The sequence below is a fragment of the Neurospora crassa genome, linkage group I (genome assembly GCF_000182925.2).
Source record: "Neurospora crassa OR74A linkage group I, whole genome shotgun sequence".
Taxonomy (NCBI): domain Eukaryota; kingdom Fungi; phylum Ascomycota; class Sordariomycetes; order Sordariales; family Sordariaceae; genus Neurospora; species Neurospora crassa.
The window spans coordinates 5857864-5871496 of NC_026501.1; the positions used below are offsets into that span (position 1 = coordinate 5857864).

The 13633-nt window shown below is 51.1% G+C and overlaps 2 protein-coding genes and 1 non-coding gene across 4 annotated transcripts; 2 read left to right on the top strand and 1 right to left on the bottom strand.

Moving 5' to 3' along the window:
- Positions 1 to 2620: 2620 nt before the first annotated feature.
- On the top strand, positions 2621 to 6437 carry camk-4 (calcium/calmodulin-dependent kinase-4). Of its 2 annotated transcripts, XM_011394955.1 has the most exons (5): positions 2621 to 3530; positions 3660 to 4150; positions 4262 to 4315; positions 4490 to 4734; positions 4795 to 6437. In XM_011394955.1, the coding sequence occupies exons 1-5, from the start codon at positions 3491 to 3493 to the stop codon at positions 5855 to 5857; spliced, it is 1893 nt and encodes a 630-aa protein (XP_011393257.1). In that variant the 5' UTR covers positions 2621 to 3490; the 3' UTR covers positions 5858 to 6437. The 2 variants fall into 2 exon arrangements, with proteins under 2 accessions (XP_011393257.1, XP_011393256.1); XM_011394954.1 differs by lacking the exon at positions 4262 to 4315.
- A 1332-nt stretch (positions 6438 to 7769) lies between these two features.
- NCU09213 (hypothetical protein) lies at positions 7770 to 10017 on the top strand. The gene has a single exon (XM_954064.2). It carries the CDS (start codon positions 8334 to 8336, stop codon positions 9594 to 9596), a length of 1263 nt encoding a protein of 420 aa, XP_959157.1. The 5' UTR covers positions 7770 to 8333; the 3' UTR covers positions 9597 to 10017.
- Positions 10018 to 10870: 853 nt separating this feature from the next.
- On the bottom strand, positions 10871 to 12253 carry NCU14026. Its single transcript, XR_897775.1, has 3 exons — positions 12041 to 12253; positions 11011 to 11798; positions 10871 to 10951 (listed from the first exon to the last, which is right to left on the bottom strand). It is a non-coding gene; the product is annotated as a ncrg99 (non-coding RNA).
- Between the last annotated feature and the right edge of the window lie 1380 nt (positions 12254 to 13633).

A 13633-nucleotide genomic window follows, 5' to 3' on the forward strand; every position in this document is an offset into this window, starting at 1 on the left:
TTCTCTTCCAGCAGCTGACATGATGATGTTGACGCGTGTTGGTGCGAACGATATTCCGGGGCCGCTCGGTGTGCTACCAGCCACGTTCTCACCGGCGATTCATATGTCAGGCCTTGTTCGAGTCAGTCTAGTGCGGACATAGCCCAAACTTCAGGAAATCACCAATGTTTGGAGCTGAGTTTGGACGGGACTAAACTTGGACGTCGGAACACCGGGATGAGTACTTTTGTATACGGATATGCTTTGGTATCAGTGGGATGATTCTTCATCCGAGCCGACCCTCAAGTATCTTTCCACAAGACCTCTTAGAGGTGGTTGTATTCGCAGGTCCACGAAGCAGGAGCATAGGTGCACTCTCTTGAACAGAATGCAACGACGTAGTCTCACAGCCTCGGTCGCCCTATTGTAGACCTTTGAAAGACGGACATTGATAGGGGCACATGATTTGGTTCGTTCCATGCTTGCCAATACTCGTCAGGATACCACAACACCAACTCACCTCGTACAAAAAGCCCCCTTATGACGTCAGGGGCGCTTCTGCGTAACGGAGAAGCCAGCCAACCCCTTGACCAATTGAAGCAGTTGTCGAGGTGTTTCCCAAGAGCTCGGCGTGCGTGGTATAAGTCCTTTGAATGGAACCGATGGAATGACGCGCGCGCGCGCCGCGGGGGGCAAGAGTACCTTATACCTACCACGTCTAGAGCCGCATGCCAACCGACCGTTGAAGACAAGAACGGAACACGATCTGCGGTCTTGTAGGTAACCCGTGTGACAAATGCGCCCCTATCAAACAAGCCGTCTCAGGTAGGATCAGAAGGATATCCTTCAAGATCATCGGCATGAATGACGAACATTGGGGTATTGTGCGTGCCGTAGATGTGATTCAAATCCAAAAGAACACCGGCTACCTCTCGTTGATGCCGCTATCAGTCTGTCAATACCGTGCATGTTTGAGGATCTGACATGATGCATGTCGATCCATGCGCAGTGTCGATTAGTTGTAGGGAACGTGGTAATTATCCCCACGATACTGGATGCGTAAGTACCACAGTAGGTACTAGTCTATGTCGATTCTTCAAGAGCCCAGCGTGGCCGATAGGGGCTACGTCCGGATGACAAATATGAAATCGGAGAGGGAACTGAATGCCACTCCAAGACTGACCAGGCAGGGAGGCTCGGCTGGCAAGGGCAGTTGGGCGATTCAGTTTTGAACCACGCGACTCATGCAATACCAAGAGGTTTGAATAAAGCATCGATTTGAATTTGAACTGAAGACTTCTTTCACCTATCGGAATGCAAGCTCTCCGAACGCGCCTTCCAATAGCTTGGTAACGAGATACGCGTTATCCTGGACGCCAGAAGAGGGTGGGCCTTGGAGCTGAACTTGGTTTGACATCTGACCTTGGTCTGGATGCCCATCTAGGTAGACCTAGACCAGGATGCAAAATGATCACCTTGATGTTTGTTAGACTCGGGACGGAATCTGGTGGGGTTCAATTACATGGGTCAATGAATGAGAGAGTTTTCTGGACGATATACGATGTTAGAAAATTGGGAGCAATCATCTCGTCGTCGTCCTCGTCGTCGCAGGCAGTGTGGTTTCATAACTGCGTGGTGGTTTCCTTTTTCCGCGCTAGCTTCTTTCGGCAAGCGGTAGTGGAACGCCAGGATGACGCTCAGCTACGTCATACAAGTGGGAATCTTGGATCTGATCTTGCCGACTTGTGGAGACGCTGGACTGTTAGTGAAGCGGAAAGTGGATGCCAAAGCATGGAACAGCGCTCGAGAGTGAGAGGCAGCATTTTACGCTTTGTGCCCAATCCCATCGTTCAAACCGACCCGTCCCAATCCCCATCCATCACGCGCGGTCACCGCCGACAAACAAGGGCGGCTCGTCCTGGACAAAATAGTCGAGACCTTTGACATTATACCGTGGGTATACTCCTACTACGCATCCAGCGTTTTTGTTACACCTCTGATCTTGAGTTCTAAATAATTCCTGGATAGAAATATTCAATTGGGACTCTAGCCGATGTGAGGTTTTTTTTTTTTTTTTTTTGAATCGTTGTAATCCCTATCACAGCGAGTCTTTCCATCTCGGCGAGCGGTAGCGGACTGTTTTACTTAACCTCCTAACCTGGTGGTTGGTCTCATCTATTTTGTCTCGGACGAGGGTGGCCCCTTCCAGTGCAGACATGGTATTCTGGTCGGAGGAGCAAAAAAAAAAAAAAAAAAAAAAAAAAAAGGTAGTTACTTGAGGCCCGTATTCAACTCCAGGTAGCGTCTGTGGCTATGAGCGGTTTGTGTCATCTCGACTGACTGGCGGGACTGGACATCGACTCAAGCATCGTGCCCGCCCCTCGTGGGTCCGGTTAGGCTCAACAGCTGCGGTCTAGACAGGAGTCTGTCTGGTCTCTTGAATGGTAGGTAGCATGGCATATGGCATGGCAGCATGGATAATAGTCTGATGTAGTGTAGTAATGCGTGGTATGCGCCCGATGATGAAAGAAATGATGAAACCGAGAGGGACGAGCGAGAAAAAAGGAACACACCACACACCCTCCACCCGACTAGGTCCCGGTCACTCCCAGTCCCGGTAATAAAATAAGAACAAAACCCCTCCATGCCCCGTCGCCCTTTCCATCCTGTTTTCCCCCACCTTACCAAGCACCACTGCACACAGTCAATCTGCCTTCTGCGCGACCAGCATCTGATCATTGAGAAGTGTCCTTTGTCGGCATCGTCCGCCCTTTTCACTACACTGCATTATAACGAAACCCCGTCCAGGCCCCAGGATCATCCTTCTGTTCACGTGCGGACTTGACAACTGCGTCACTTCCTTTTGCAAATTATTCCTTGGTTCGGTCGTGCAGCCACTGTGACCTCAATTCCAGCCAATAGTAGCGCCCGCTTGCCCCGAGTCAAGCCTTCCTGTTGACTGCTGAGGTACCCTTCTGCCGCCCATTCCTCCTCCCGGCCGTCGTCATTGACTTCCGACAGACGGTTAATATCTTCTCGACACCAACGCGCGTGTCTGCGATCGCCATTTTCAACTCTTTCCAATTCCCCGAAACCATTTACAGGGCAGCCCAGCGACAGCAACGTCCTGTCCTCCACCTACAAGCCGCGCTCACCCTACCATAGCACCTCCGTGCTCATCTCTCCACATCGCCCTTTGCAAATCGGCACATTGATCCCGCCCAACACTGCCCGACCCCGCAAACGACCGCCTGCACGGAAATCCGCAGGACACCACTCGAGACACTCAACAGTCCTTCACTGCGCATTCTCGGCCACCTATTGATATTGTGACGACGCATAGTCCCAATTGCGAACAACAGTCCACCTGATTTCACTAGCTCTGCTCAACACCAGCTGAGCACCAAGGCGAGGATCCAGGTGCATCCTCCCACCGCTGTTCACCAGCCAACTCTCACAAACCTCAACCAAATCGTCATCTGATCAAAAAGCCCGAATAATATCCGACAAAATGTCGACAATACAACAGTTGAAGAACTTCATCCGACACGGTATGTCTGCTTGAGATGCTTGCTTGCACCTGCCCGCGCTCAGTACCTCTCCCCTGCCGTCTCCTCACGCCCACTCCTCCCTTCCCGATGGCAAGGAGTCGCAAGCTAATATCGGCCTTAATCAAACAGGAAAGCAAGCCCGCACTGCAAACCCTGAAGAGCCGGCGCGGACAAAACAGGCCGACCACTCTGCCACACAGCATCACCACCAGCCCACAAAGATGGCGGCCCCTGTCTCAGAACCTAACCTGGGAGGCTCTCCGCCACGCAACCACCAAGCGCCCGTTCAAGATGCCTACTCGAACACGCAAGTTGACGGCCATAACCGTGTCGCGCAGGCTGGCCATGCCGCTGCCCATTATGCCGAGGCCGACCAAAACCTAGCACACAAGACCAAGTCAAAGACCAAGGTTCCCGACGAGAATATTGTCAGGCTTGTTGCGGAAGAAAACGCAAGCAAGAGCAAATTCCCCAGGTACCCCGGCCTCGAGCGATGGGAGCTCGTCGAGAAGATGGGCGACGGTGCCTTCAGCAATGTTTACCGCGCACGGGATTTGGAGGGTAACGCGGGCGAAGTAGCCATCAAAGTTGTTCGCAAGTTCGAGATGAATAACATGCAGGTACGTGACAGCACACCGGGGATGCCCTCTTCTTCATCTTCGCCATCCTCGTTTCCTTTCGTCTTTGCCGTTTTATAAGGTTTCAATACCAACCTCCAGGGCTCACTATAGAGCAACAAACATCTCCATCCGGACTTCAAGCCAAAGGCACCAAAGGCTGCAGAGGTGCGAGAAATTTCTCTTTTGTCTATTTCCATTGTTGGTCGTCAATGTACTCTCCTCTCCTCATATGTCTCGACTGCTTTGTTATTGACGACCTGTCTCTACCCCGATCAAGCAATGGGGTAGGGACGTGCCCGCCTACTCATGTTCTGATGAGTTAACAATGACTGTGAACAGCGAGCCAATATCTTGAAAGAGGTGCAAATCATGCGCCAGCTTGACCATCCCAACATCATCAAGCTTGTCGACTTCGCCGAGTCTCGCCAATACTACTACATCATTCTTGAACTGGCGCCTGGCGGCGAGCTGTTCCACCAGATTGTGCGTCTGACGTACTTTAGTGAGGATCTCTCCAGGCACGTTATCACACAGGTAGCAAAGGCTCTGGAGTATCTGCACGAGGAGAAGGGTGTAGTCCATCGGTAAGTTGACCCACATCATCGTGCCAGTAGTTAGTGAATCTCTGCTCACTCCTTGAACAGTGACATCAAGCCTGAAAACATCCTCTTCAGCCCCATTCCATTTATCCCCTCGAAGCACCCGAAACCCAAGCAGCCAGGTGATGAGGACAAAGTTGACGAGGGCGAGTTCATCAAAGGCGTAGGTTCTGGTGGGATTGGTCAGATCAAGATAGCCGATTTCGGCTTGTCCAAGATCGTCTGGGACAAACAAACCATGACTCCCTGCGGCACTGTCGGGTATACAGCACCCGAGATCGTCAAGGATGAGCGGTACTCCAAGGCAGTCGATATGTGGGCGCTGGGTTGCGTTCTCTACACTCTTCTTTGCGGCTTCCCACCTTTCTACGATGAGAGCATTGAGGTCTTGACGGAGAAGGTTGCCAAGGGCCAGTATACCTTCCTTTCGCCATGGTGGGACGATATCAGCAAATCCGCCCAGGATCTTATCTCGCATCTTCTGTGCGTCGATCCCGAGAAGCGCTACACGATCACAGAGTTCCTCGCGCATCCTTGGATTGCCGGCTCGGGTCCTACGCCAAGAGACGAGCGGAAGAACCCGGATGGTGTGCTGCGGGCCTTCGATGCATCCAAGATTGTGGATGGAGACAGACGTTATGACTTCCGTTCTCCAGGTGCTGTCAATCTGCGCGAAGTGTTTGATGTTGGCTATGCCGTCCATCGCCAAGAGGAAGAAGGCAAGAGACGTCATAACCTTGGAGCCAAGGCGGGCGTGTCTCGTCTGGTAGGCCTCGACGAGAACTCTGACGAGGGAGAGGATGTTGCTATGCATGATGTCGTAAATGGCAAGCAATACCATACATCTCTTGAGCAAAGCATGCGCAATGCCCAAATCAGGGATCAACAACAGGAGCAACGCGGTAGGGACCGCGAGAGGAAGGCTCACCCACCCCCAGCGGCCGCTGAACAAAGGGGCTATGGTCAACACTCGGCAGCTGTCACGGCTGCGGCCAGACAACAGGTTCGCGAACGCAACCGACAAAAGGGTGCATTTGAGCTCAATCTGGATGGCGCCACTTTGCTCGGACGGCGAGGAGTTAAACCGTCTGCTGCTCGAGTTGCATAGGGCGACAACCCAGAGGGGACAAAGTCTGACGAGAAGCATGTCCAAAAGACATGTGACGACGTTTTGCTTGCGAGTGAGGCGAGGTCTAAGCTGCAGTTAAACGATACGTAGGAGCAAGGGAACGTCGAAAGGATATTCAATTCTGTTGTGCATTTTCAGGAGGAGGGTGTTGGCCGACGGAGAGCCAGCAATAGCGTTGGGCATTTCTCAACATTTCCATTCTTCTCAACCCCCCTTTTAGCATTTTTCAACGTTTTGGAAGCGTACCATCATGTCGTTTTTCTTGTTGTTCATGAGACTAACAGGTTTGGCCGTCGATATGGGGGATTTTTGGTCATCCCATCTCATAGCGCTACATTACGGTGTTGGAGGCCAATTGATAGGTTTTGTTTATCTTTAAGATTACGATGCTTCACTGAGCCCATGCATGTCTTACCACCAGCTTCGAACTGTGCGTTAGTGCCGAGAGATGCAGCTGATGCTATTCACGGAATCGTGGTGCCGTTGCATAGAGAGCGCGCAAGGGAGAGGTTGCCAGGAAAAAGAAAAAAAATGAGATCACCAGAGTTTTCGAAGTGCGGCTGTAGCTGGGCTCCCTGCCCCGTGAATTGAATGGCCCCGCAAGACCGGTTTCTCGACCCTAGCAGGCACCAAGATGATAGAAATGCACGAGAATGAGCCACGATCGTCTTTCTCTATCGTTTCTATAGTCAAGGGATCTGAAAGTGCCAACTCATCATTGCCATGGTCAACTATCTTGAAAGCAAAAAGAAGTTCAACTTGACAATTACGTTTTCCGAGCTGCTGAGGTCGCTAAAGAGATTCGGTGATTGAATTCTCGCTAATGCTGATACGGAGGGAGTAGAACCTTTGACTTTGCTTATAAAGAGACCAGAGGAAGAAGAAGCAAGGTATCACCAAAGATTTGACCGAGATTGAAAATTCTTGAATCTTGTAGCTTCGATGGACGAACTCTTACTTGGGGTTCTCTTCTAGTAGCGGCCGGTCCGCCAAGCTATTGTTGGATGTCTGACCTGGGCCCTTGGCACACGAAAATAGGTATTCCAAGTCGGTCTGATAATCATTCTTACACTAATCAGAAGATGAACTAGACCAAGTTTGAGTCGAACTTGAGAACTAGGTAGTGTACTATGTATAACGAGCTCCTGTCTTGGTCGCGCCCAATCCAAGCTGTCAAGGCAGGATTGACTTGCTCTGAAAGAGCGAAGTCCATACATAGTAACGTCTGAAGTCAGTGTAGACTTGCTGTTCCGCAGATAGCTTCTCAGAGTTACCTACGAAGCTAGGAAGGAGTTGAATTTCTGAAAGTGTATTGCATGGGAGGAAATATTCGCACTTTTTTTTTCTTTTTTTCTTTCTTTTTTTTCACCCTTTTTTTCCTTCTTTTTTTTCACCCTTTTTTCCCCCCTTTGTCTTTTTTTTTTTTTTTTTTTTTTTTTTTTTTTTTTTTTTTTTTTTTTTTTTCTCAAAACGCAGTCTCAGCCTGTGTGCTTGCACCGTGGAACACCACAACGTGGATGCGTGGCTGCGCTAGTTGAGGCGTGTATATAACCCTACCTCGACCTACCCCTGGCCCCCTTCCCCAACGGGTAGGGATGAGACAGCGCTGCATGTTTTGTCTCTCTCCAACCGACTTTTCGGGTCACCAAGCCGTTGTAATTCGTGAGATGAGACAACTGCATGTTTTGACTCTCTCCAACCGACTTTTTGGGTCACCACATTATCGTGGGTTGTTGCCCAGACCGTACCATACTCCCTTTATCGTTGTCTTGCTCACGATGCCGTTTGGATAGCAAAATCTAGGAAACCGAAACTTGCCCTTTCCAAGCACGGATTCGAAAAGACGATGAGACACTTAGACTTGACATTCGCCCTTTTGGCTTGCCAGGGATTTTGGCCTGTGTCAAGGGACACATGTATGCATCTCGTTGTTCTCAGGAGACTGAACACTGAACGTCCGTGATGCGAACTCAAAAAAGCAAAGCCATTATTTCCAACACTGTCTACGCGAGAAATTCTCCGAGGTCAACCACCGTCAAATTTCGACGCCTGGCACTAATGTACGTCCTGCATCCAGAGATTAGTGTACGCTATGGTCGACCAGATAAACCGTGAGCTTTCAAGACATACCGCCAGTTGCTCGGCTGCGAACCCTCCGAAAAAAGAAAGAAAGAAAGAAAGGGGAGACTGCTTTGATACCCTAAGCGAAGGGCGAGATCTGGATCCTGGAGAAGAAGCAAGGCGTGATAGCCTCAACAACATCGCACGGGGCGAAAACTTTCATCGCCTGGCGACCCTTCAAAATCTATATAACACTAGATGAGCAGCCCATCATCGACATGACTTTTATTCCTCATCACTCTCAACCTCTTCTCTTCCTTCACTCACTACCTTCACTCTTTCAAAGACACACAACAACAACAACAGCAAAACACTCCTTTGATTTCAATTCAAAATGGCCTTGAACCTCATTCCCCGCCTTCCCTCCCTCTCTGTCCTCGCAGCAGCCGACAACGTCTGCCGCATCGACCTCACCGTTCTCTTCCCCGACTGCGCCTCCATCGAGATCGGCGTCCCCCCCAACCAGCCTCACTCGGTTGACGTTCAGCCTTCCACCATCTATGTAACCGTCTCTGGTCCTACTGTCACTGTTCCTCCTCATGGCGACTATACTCATGGTCCTGGAGCCGGCGGTTCTGTTTGGCCTGTCACTACCACTTGCGATGAGGAAGGACTCGTGACAGCTATGCCTATCCCTACTGGACATCCTTCTGGACCTGGTGGTCCTGGCAGTGGTGGTCCTGGCAGTGGCGGTCCTGGCAGTGGCGGTCCTGGCAGTGGTGGTCCTGGCAGTGGTGGTCCTGGCAGTGGTGGTCCTGGCAGTGGTGGTCCTGGCAGTGGTGGTCCTGGCAGTGGTGGTCCCGGAAACGGTGGTCCCGGCTCCGGTAACAATGGACCGGGCAATGGCAACAACGGTCCCGGCTCCGGCAACAATGGACCGGGCAATGGCAACAACGGCCCCGGCAATGGCAACAACGGTCCCGGCTCTGGCAATAACAACCCCAGCCCGTCCACCACCACCTCCACCACCTCCACCACCCTCACCACCGCCATCCGGTCTTCTCTCCCCACACCCACCACCACCTCCTGCCCTCTTCCCCCCTTCCTCTCCATCTCCACCACCCTCGCCGACTTGCTTGACCTCGACCTCAAGCTCTACCTCGACCTCTCCTCCCTCACCTCCGGCGTCTCCTCTCTGTTGGATTCCGTCGGCAACCTGCTAGGAGCCGACAATCGCCCTGCTTCTCCTTCCAACCTGCCCACCACGCAAGTCTCTCGCTTCCGCACTTTGCCCTGCGGTACCTCGCTTGGTTCGCTTCCCGGCGGTAACACCACTACCATCCCCATCAACAACAACACTGACGGACCTGATGGTGGCAACGGCAACGGCAACGGCAACGGCGACAACAACTCTGGTACCTCCCCAATCGAGGAGTGCATCCAGCGCTGCGAACAGGATGCTATCCGCGCTAGTCTCGAGCTGTTGAACATCAGGGATTGCTTGGGCGTTACTGTCGATCGCACAACTACCGTGGACAACTGCTTGTGGTTTGTCGGTCCTAGGGGTGAGAAGTTGCCCGTTTTGGACTTGGGGGTTGTGGTCGACCTGACTGGGCTTCTTGGCGAGGGTGTGGAGAGTGCGGTGAGGGATGAATGAGGAAGTTGTTGATGCCGAGCGTTAAAAGTTGCTGCTCCTGTGGTTGGTCCCATCGTTGGCGATGCCGCTGGTCCGCGCTGCGCGACGCTGCCGCTCAGGAAGTGATTGATCAGCAGATCAGATGACGAGCTTTGGTGAGCTCGGGATTTGGGAATTGTATCTGGAGGATGTACTTGTACTTACAAGTAACATACACGGTGGTCCCCAAAAGCGACCTATTTCTTTTGATTTGTTTCTTTTATTTGTCAATCCTTTTTTTTTCTTTCTTTCGCATTTGTTGGGACACTTATCAGAGGGTTCGCGGTCATACACTCTAACTTTGGGAAGGGATTGCCGTTGAAAAGTGGCAGATCTGGCACCCTTGAGGAGAGATTTACATAATATCTTGGTAGCTTACTTATAATTACTTGTTGCTTTGCACTTTCAACTTCATCAAGCCTCATCGTCCGGAACAATATGTTCAAGCAACCTAGGCGGTACATGGTAAGCCCATGTGTTATCAATCAACACTTGTTTCTGTCCCGACAACGACGTGGGTATTGTGGTGTGTAGGGGAGGGATAGAAAACTCACCCACTAACTGAATAATCCTCCTCTCCCTCACCCTTCCCCAGCCACCCATTCTCTTAGTCAACATCTCCGTCATTTCATCCTTGGTACTGCCGTAATGGTTGCCGTTCTCGGCCGTGGGGAAGTGCATCGATCCCCTGCCGGCTGGTGTCGTAGTAGTACCATTTGTCTGTATTAGCTTACACAATGGTGCTGGTGAGGTGGAAGGCGTGGAAGACACCTGGGTACAATCGCTCAATCCAGAAACCGATGGTGGCGGTATATGAGGCGCCGTAGTAGATCCAGGGATGGTAGGCGAGAACTCAGTGTCTTTAGGATAACTCGAGGAGAGGCTAGATGGGAAGGGAACAAGACTTACCACTCTGGGGGAGTTACTGGTGCGGTTCTTGTCAAACGGAAATTGGATCTTCTGGGCAAAGTTGACACTGTCGGCGGCGTTTGACAATCAACTTTTACGTCTAATCATACTTCTCCCTTCGGATACTCATAGGTAACCCCGGGCCAGCCCAACACTCCCTGTTGACGCAGTATTGTTGTGGCCATCAGCCCAGGGCGAATCGTGGTTCGCATGAAATGCTGCAATGGAGATAATCTATGACCCCATTCGCAAGTTCGCATGTTCTTTGAGGGCTCTACGGAATGTGTTTGCCCCGGTGTTACGCATTTATTGTTGGTTGACGACTGCAAAGCACCCAAAAGGAAGTTCGGGACCGAGAGAGGTTAAAGCCTGGCTGCCTAGTTACAGTTTCCGTAGCTGTTGGATAATGAGGCGTTCAGATGTGGGTACTGTCTCTAGCATGTTAGCTCTATCGTCAAGACCACTCAGAGTAGTAGATTGTGTGTACCTCCTTCTTATGACTCTCACCCATTCAGTCATCATCAGCCAAAATCTATGCCGGTTGTGCGAAGTATCCCATGATAGCCTGATTATAGGACATACACACAGTGGAGTGGTATGAGTTGTAGTGGGCTCGTAAGATACTGTGTTAGACTGTCATCTTGGTGCCTCGGCTTTGGCTGTGTCTATCGACAAAGGATTGTATCGTAGGTCAGTTAGCGTTTCATCTAATGACCCAGGAGACGCGAAGGCAACATGCGATGTAACAGGTTTGGAGCAAGTGGAAGCGGATTGTTAGTTCGCTACTTTCGCAGCAATTCCTGTTAGCTCTGCTGCAATCGTAGGACGATTTTCCGGCATAAGAAGAGAAGGATTCTAGAACCCCAGACTCAGGATGTAGGGGCTGTGGAATGGAAGTCGACGGAAAAGAAGCTCGACCACTCTCGTGCTTTGTTGTCGCAAAGCCTCGGAGAGTATCAAACAAACCCCGGGGGTTGTCGCACCATTCGGTATCAGCAGCATACTAGCCCGGATTAGCTCGAAAAGAGGTTTGTGAATTGGTAATGTTTTCGAGATGTGCCAAGTATGCTCCTCATGACGCAAGATTCCAATCTTTGGCATTTGCTGCCGGAACGGCGACCATCGTCAGCGCAGAGGTAGATTAGATACGATATTGACCTGCGCAAAGTCAATGCCCGCGCTATTAGACGGACCATCCACCAGCTTTGCAGAGGCAGATTATGGCCTAATCACCATGGCAATGTATGGCTGTGAGCATGTATAAGAGTATTTTGGCTAAAGGGAAAATGTATTAGTATTGTTGTTCCAGTGACAAGTTGGTAAATTAAACCAGGACGCCGCTGGACATCCATGGCCGTGGCTAGACACATGTACAAAGCTGCATGGTTCCGAGATGTATAATGGAGAGTGTATTGCTGGGATCCTGGACTGTAGAAGGTTCGCTTCATCGGAAATGCAGTGCTTGGTTGCCGGTTACTGGATAATGTGCGAGGGAGAAATGGGAGAGGAAAACATACGTGTTAAAAGTCGTGAGCGAACCCTTGTCATTGCCAAGGCTCGTCTGCCACACGCTGGAGGAAGGTGAACCGAAAATCCGACGATATGGAAGCGTTTGTATGGCCGTGCAGGAAATCCGCTCAAATGTGGACAAATGGTCTTGTTTCTGCGCAGGTCTTGGATTACGATATCTGACCATAGCCAGAGGCGGTCGATGGTACCTTCGTTTAGAGATACCACCAACATCAGGTCCTAGAGCTTTTGTCACTTATTAGCGAGGCTCGTTACATTTTTTTTTTCTGACGGCCACAAGCGCGCAAGAGCGTCTATTGTTCGCAAATACCGAAGCTGGCAGCCAGCCGCAGCGGCAAGTGGACAAAGCTAAGCGTGCCGCCCTCATCGACACAGCTAGGGCTGAGCGGGACAGGCTGTGTAGCGTCACGATAGCCGTTACAGGGTCGCGTTTTGCGGGAGGATTCGTTGGATTACCCGTCGCCTGCTGTTGTGCTGATGTGGATGTGGATGTACATATCTAGATGTGTTTAGTATATGGAATCAAGTGTTTTGGTTGTCTCACTGTCGTGCCGGCCATGTCGGGCTCGCCCTGCATACGAGGGTATAGCTACCTCTAGTCAATCCTGTGCTCATTTACTGTGCCCTTAAAGAGCTGATGGGTTACAGCAATGCAGAGATCATGTTCGTTTCCAACGCAAGATACTGTAGCGATAGATGATTTAGCCAGTAGAACTTATGTCGAGGCTTGAGGGTTGAGTGTCCTCGTTGGGTGTCACCCCACATCGAATTCTGGACTTCACCAACGATGGACATTGCGTCATACCGGCCGGCATCCAATTCATTCGCCTGTCGGGGTGGCGGTCTTGACTCCCCGAGGCAGGAGCACCTCGCTACCTACCTATTGAGCCATTGCTGTGAAGTTTTGGAAATTGGGATGAAGGAAAATTGTCGAGAAATCAGGGAGGGAAAGAGCAGTTCGTCCATTCCATGTCCGATTCTGGCCGGAGTTGAGATATCGCACAGGGTAGGTGCAAAGAAAAGCTGCAACCAAGTGGAAGCAGGATGCCCAAGCAATCTCCACCTTAAGGTACCTCTACACCTTTAGATGAGTGCACATGTACCTCTTACTTGTTCATTGTTGCCCGTTCGTTTCTTTTCCTGCAGCTGGGTACGTGCTTTGCCGGCGGCAGGCAGACTGCATTGAGCCAGCAGGAACACCGTGACCAGGCAGTTGCCGACTTCACTTCTCTGAGAGGATCTCTCTCTTCAATCCTGTATGAATAGTCAAGTCATCGATCGCTTCAACTGTACATGCTTCGGCAGCGTGATTCCGAGTCACCTACCACTATTACGAATCCTGGCAATAAAACATGGGCGGCTGTCCGGTTGCGCTGTACATACACTACGGAACGAAACTCAGACCGGCCCTTTTCGCACGTCATTTAAACCAGCAGCCATTGTCCTCGACCGACACATGGATGATTGGCTGTCAATCGGACCCTGGCGACGATCAATCTCCCATCAACACACTGCTTGCAACAAGCGCGCTGGTACATATTGCGAGATCCGGGCTGATCCATATTCCCACATGTCAGAAC

What these genes read in the sequence shown, in the direction of transcription:
- NCU09213 (XM_954064.2), top strand. Translation starts at nt 8,334, where the DNA reads ATGGCCTTGAACCTCATTCCCCGCCTTCCCTCCCTCTCTGTCCTCGCA.
- camk-4 (XM_011394955.1), top strand. Translation starts at nt 3,491, where the DNA reads ATGTCGACAATACAACAGTTGAAGAACTTCATCCGACACG. An exon ending in TCGAGATGAATAACATGCAG is followed by an intron (nt 4,151 to 4,261) that starts GTACGTGACAGC and finishes GGCTCACTATAG; the next exon opens with AGCAACAAACATCTCCATCC. An exon ending in GAGAAGGGTGTAGTCCATCG is followed by an intron (nt 4,735 to 4,794) that starts GTAAGTTGACCC and finishes CTCCTTGAACAG; the next exon opens with TGACATCAAGCCTGAAAACA.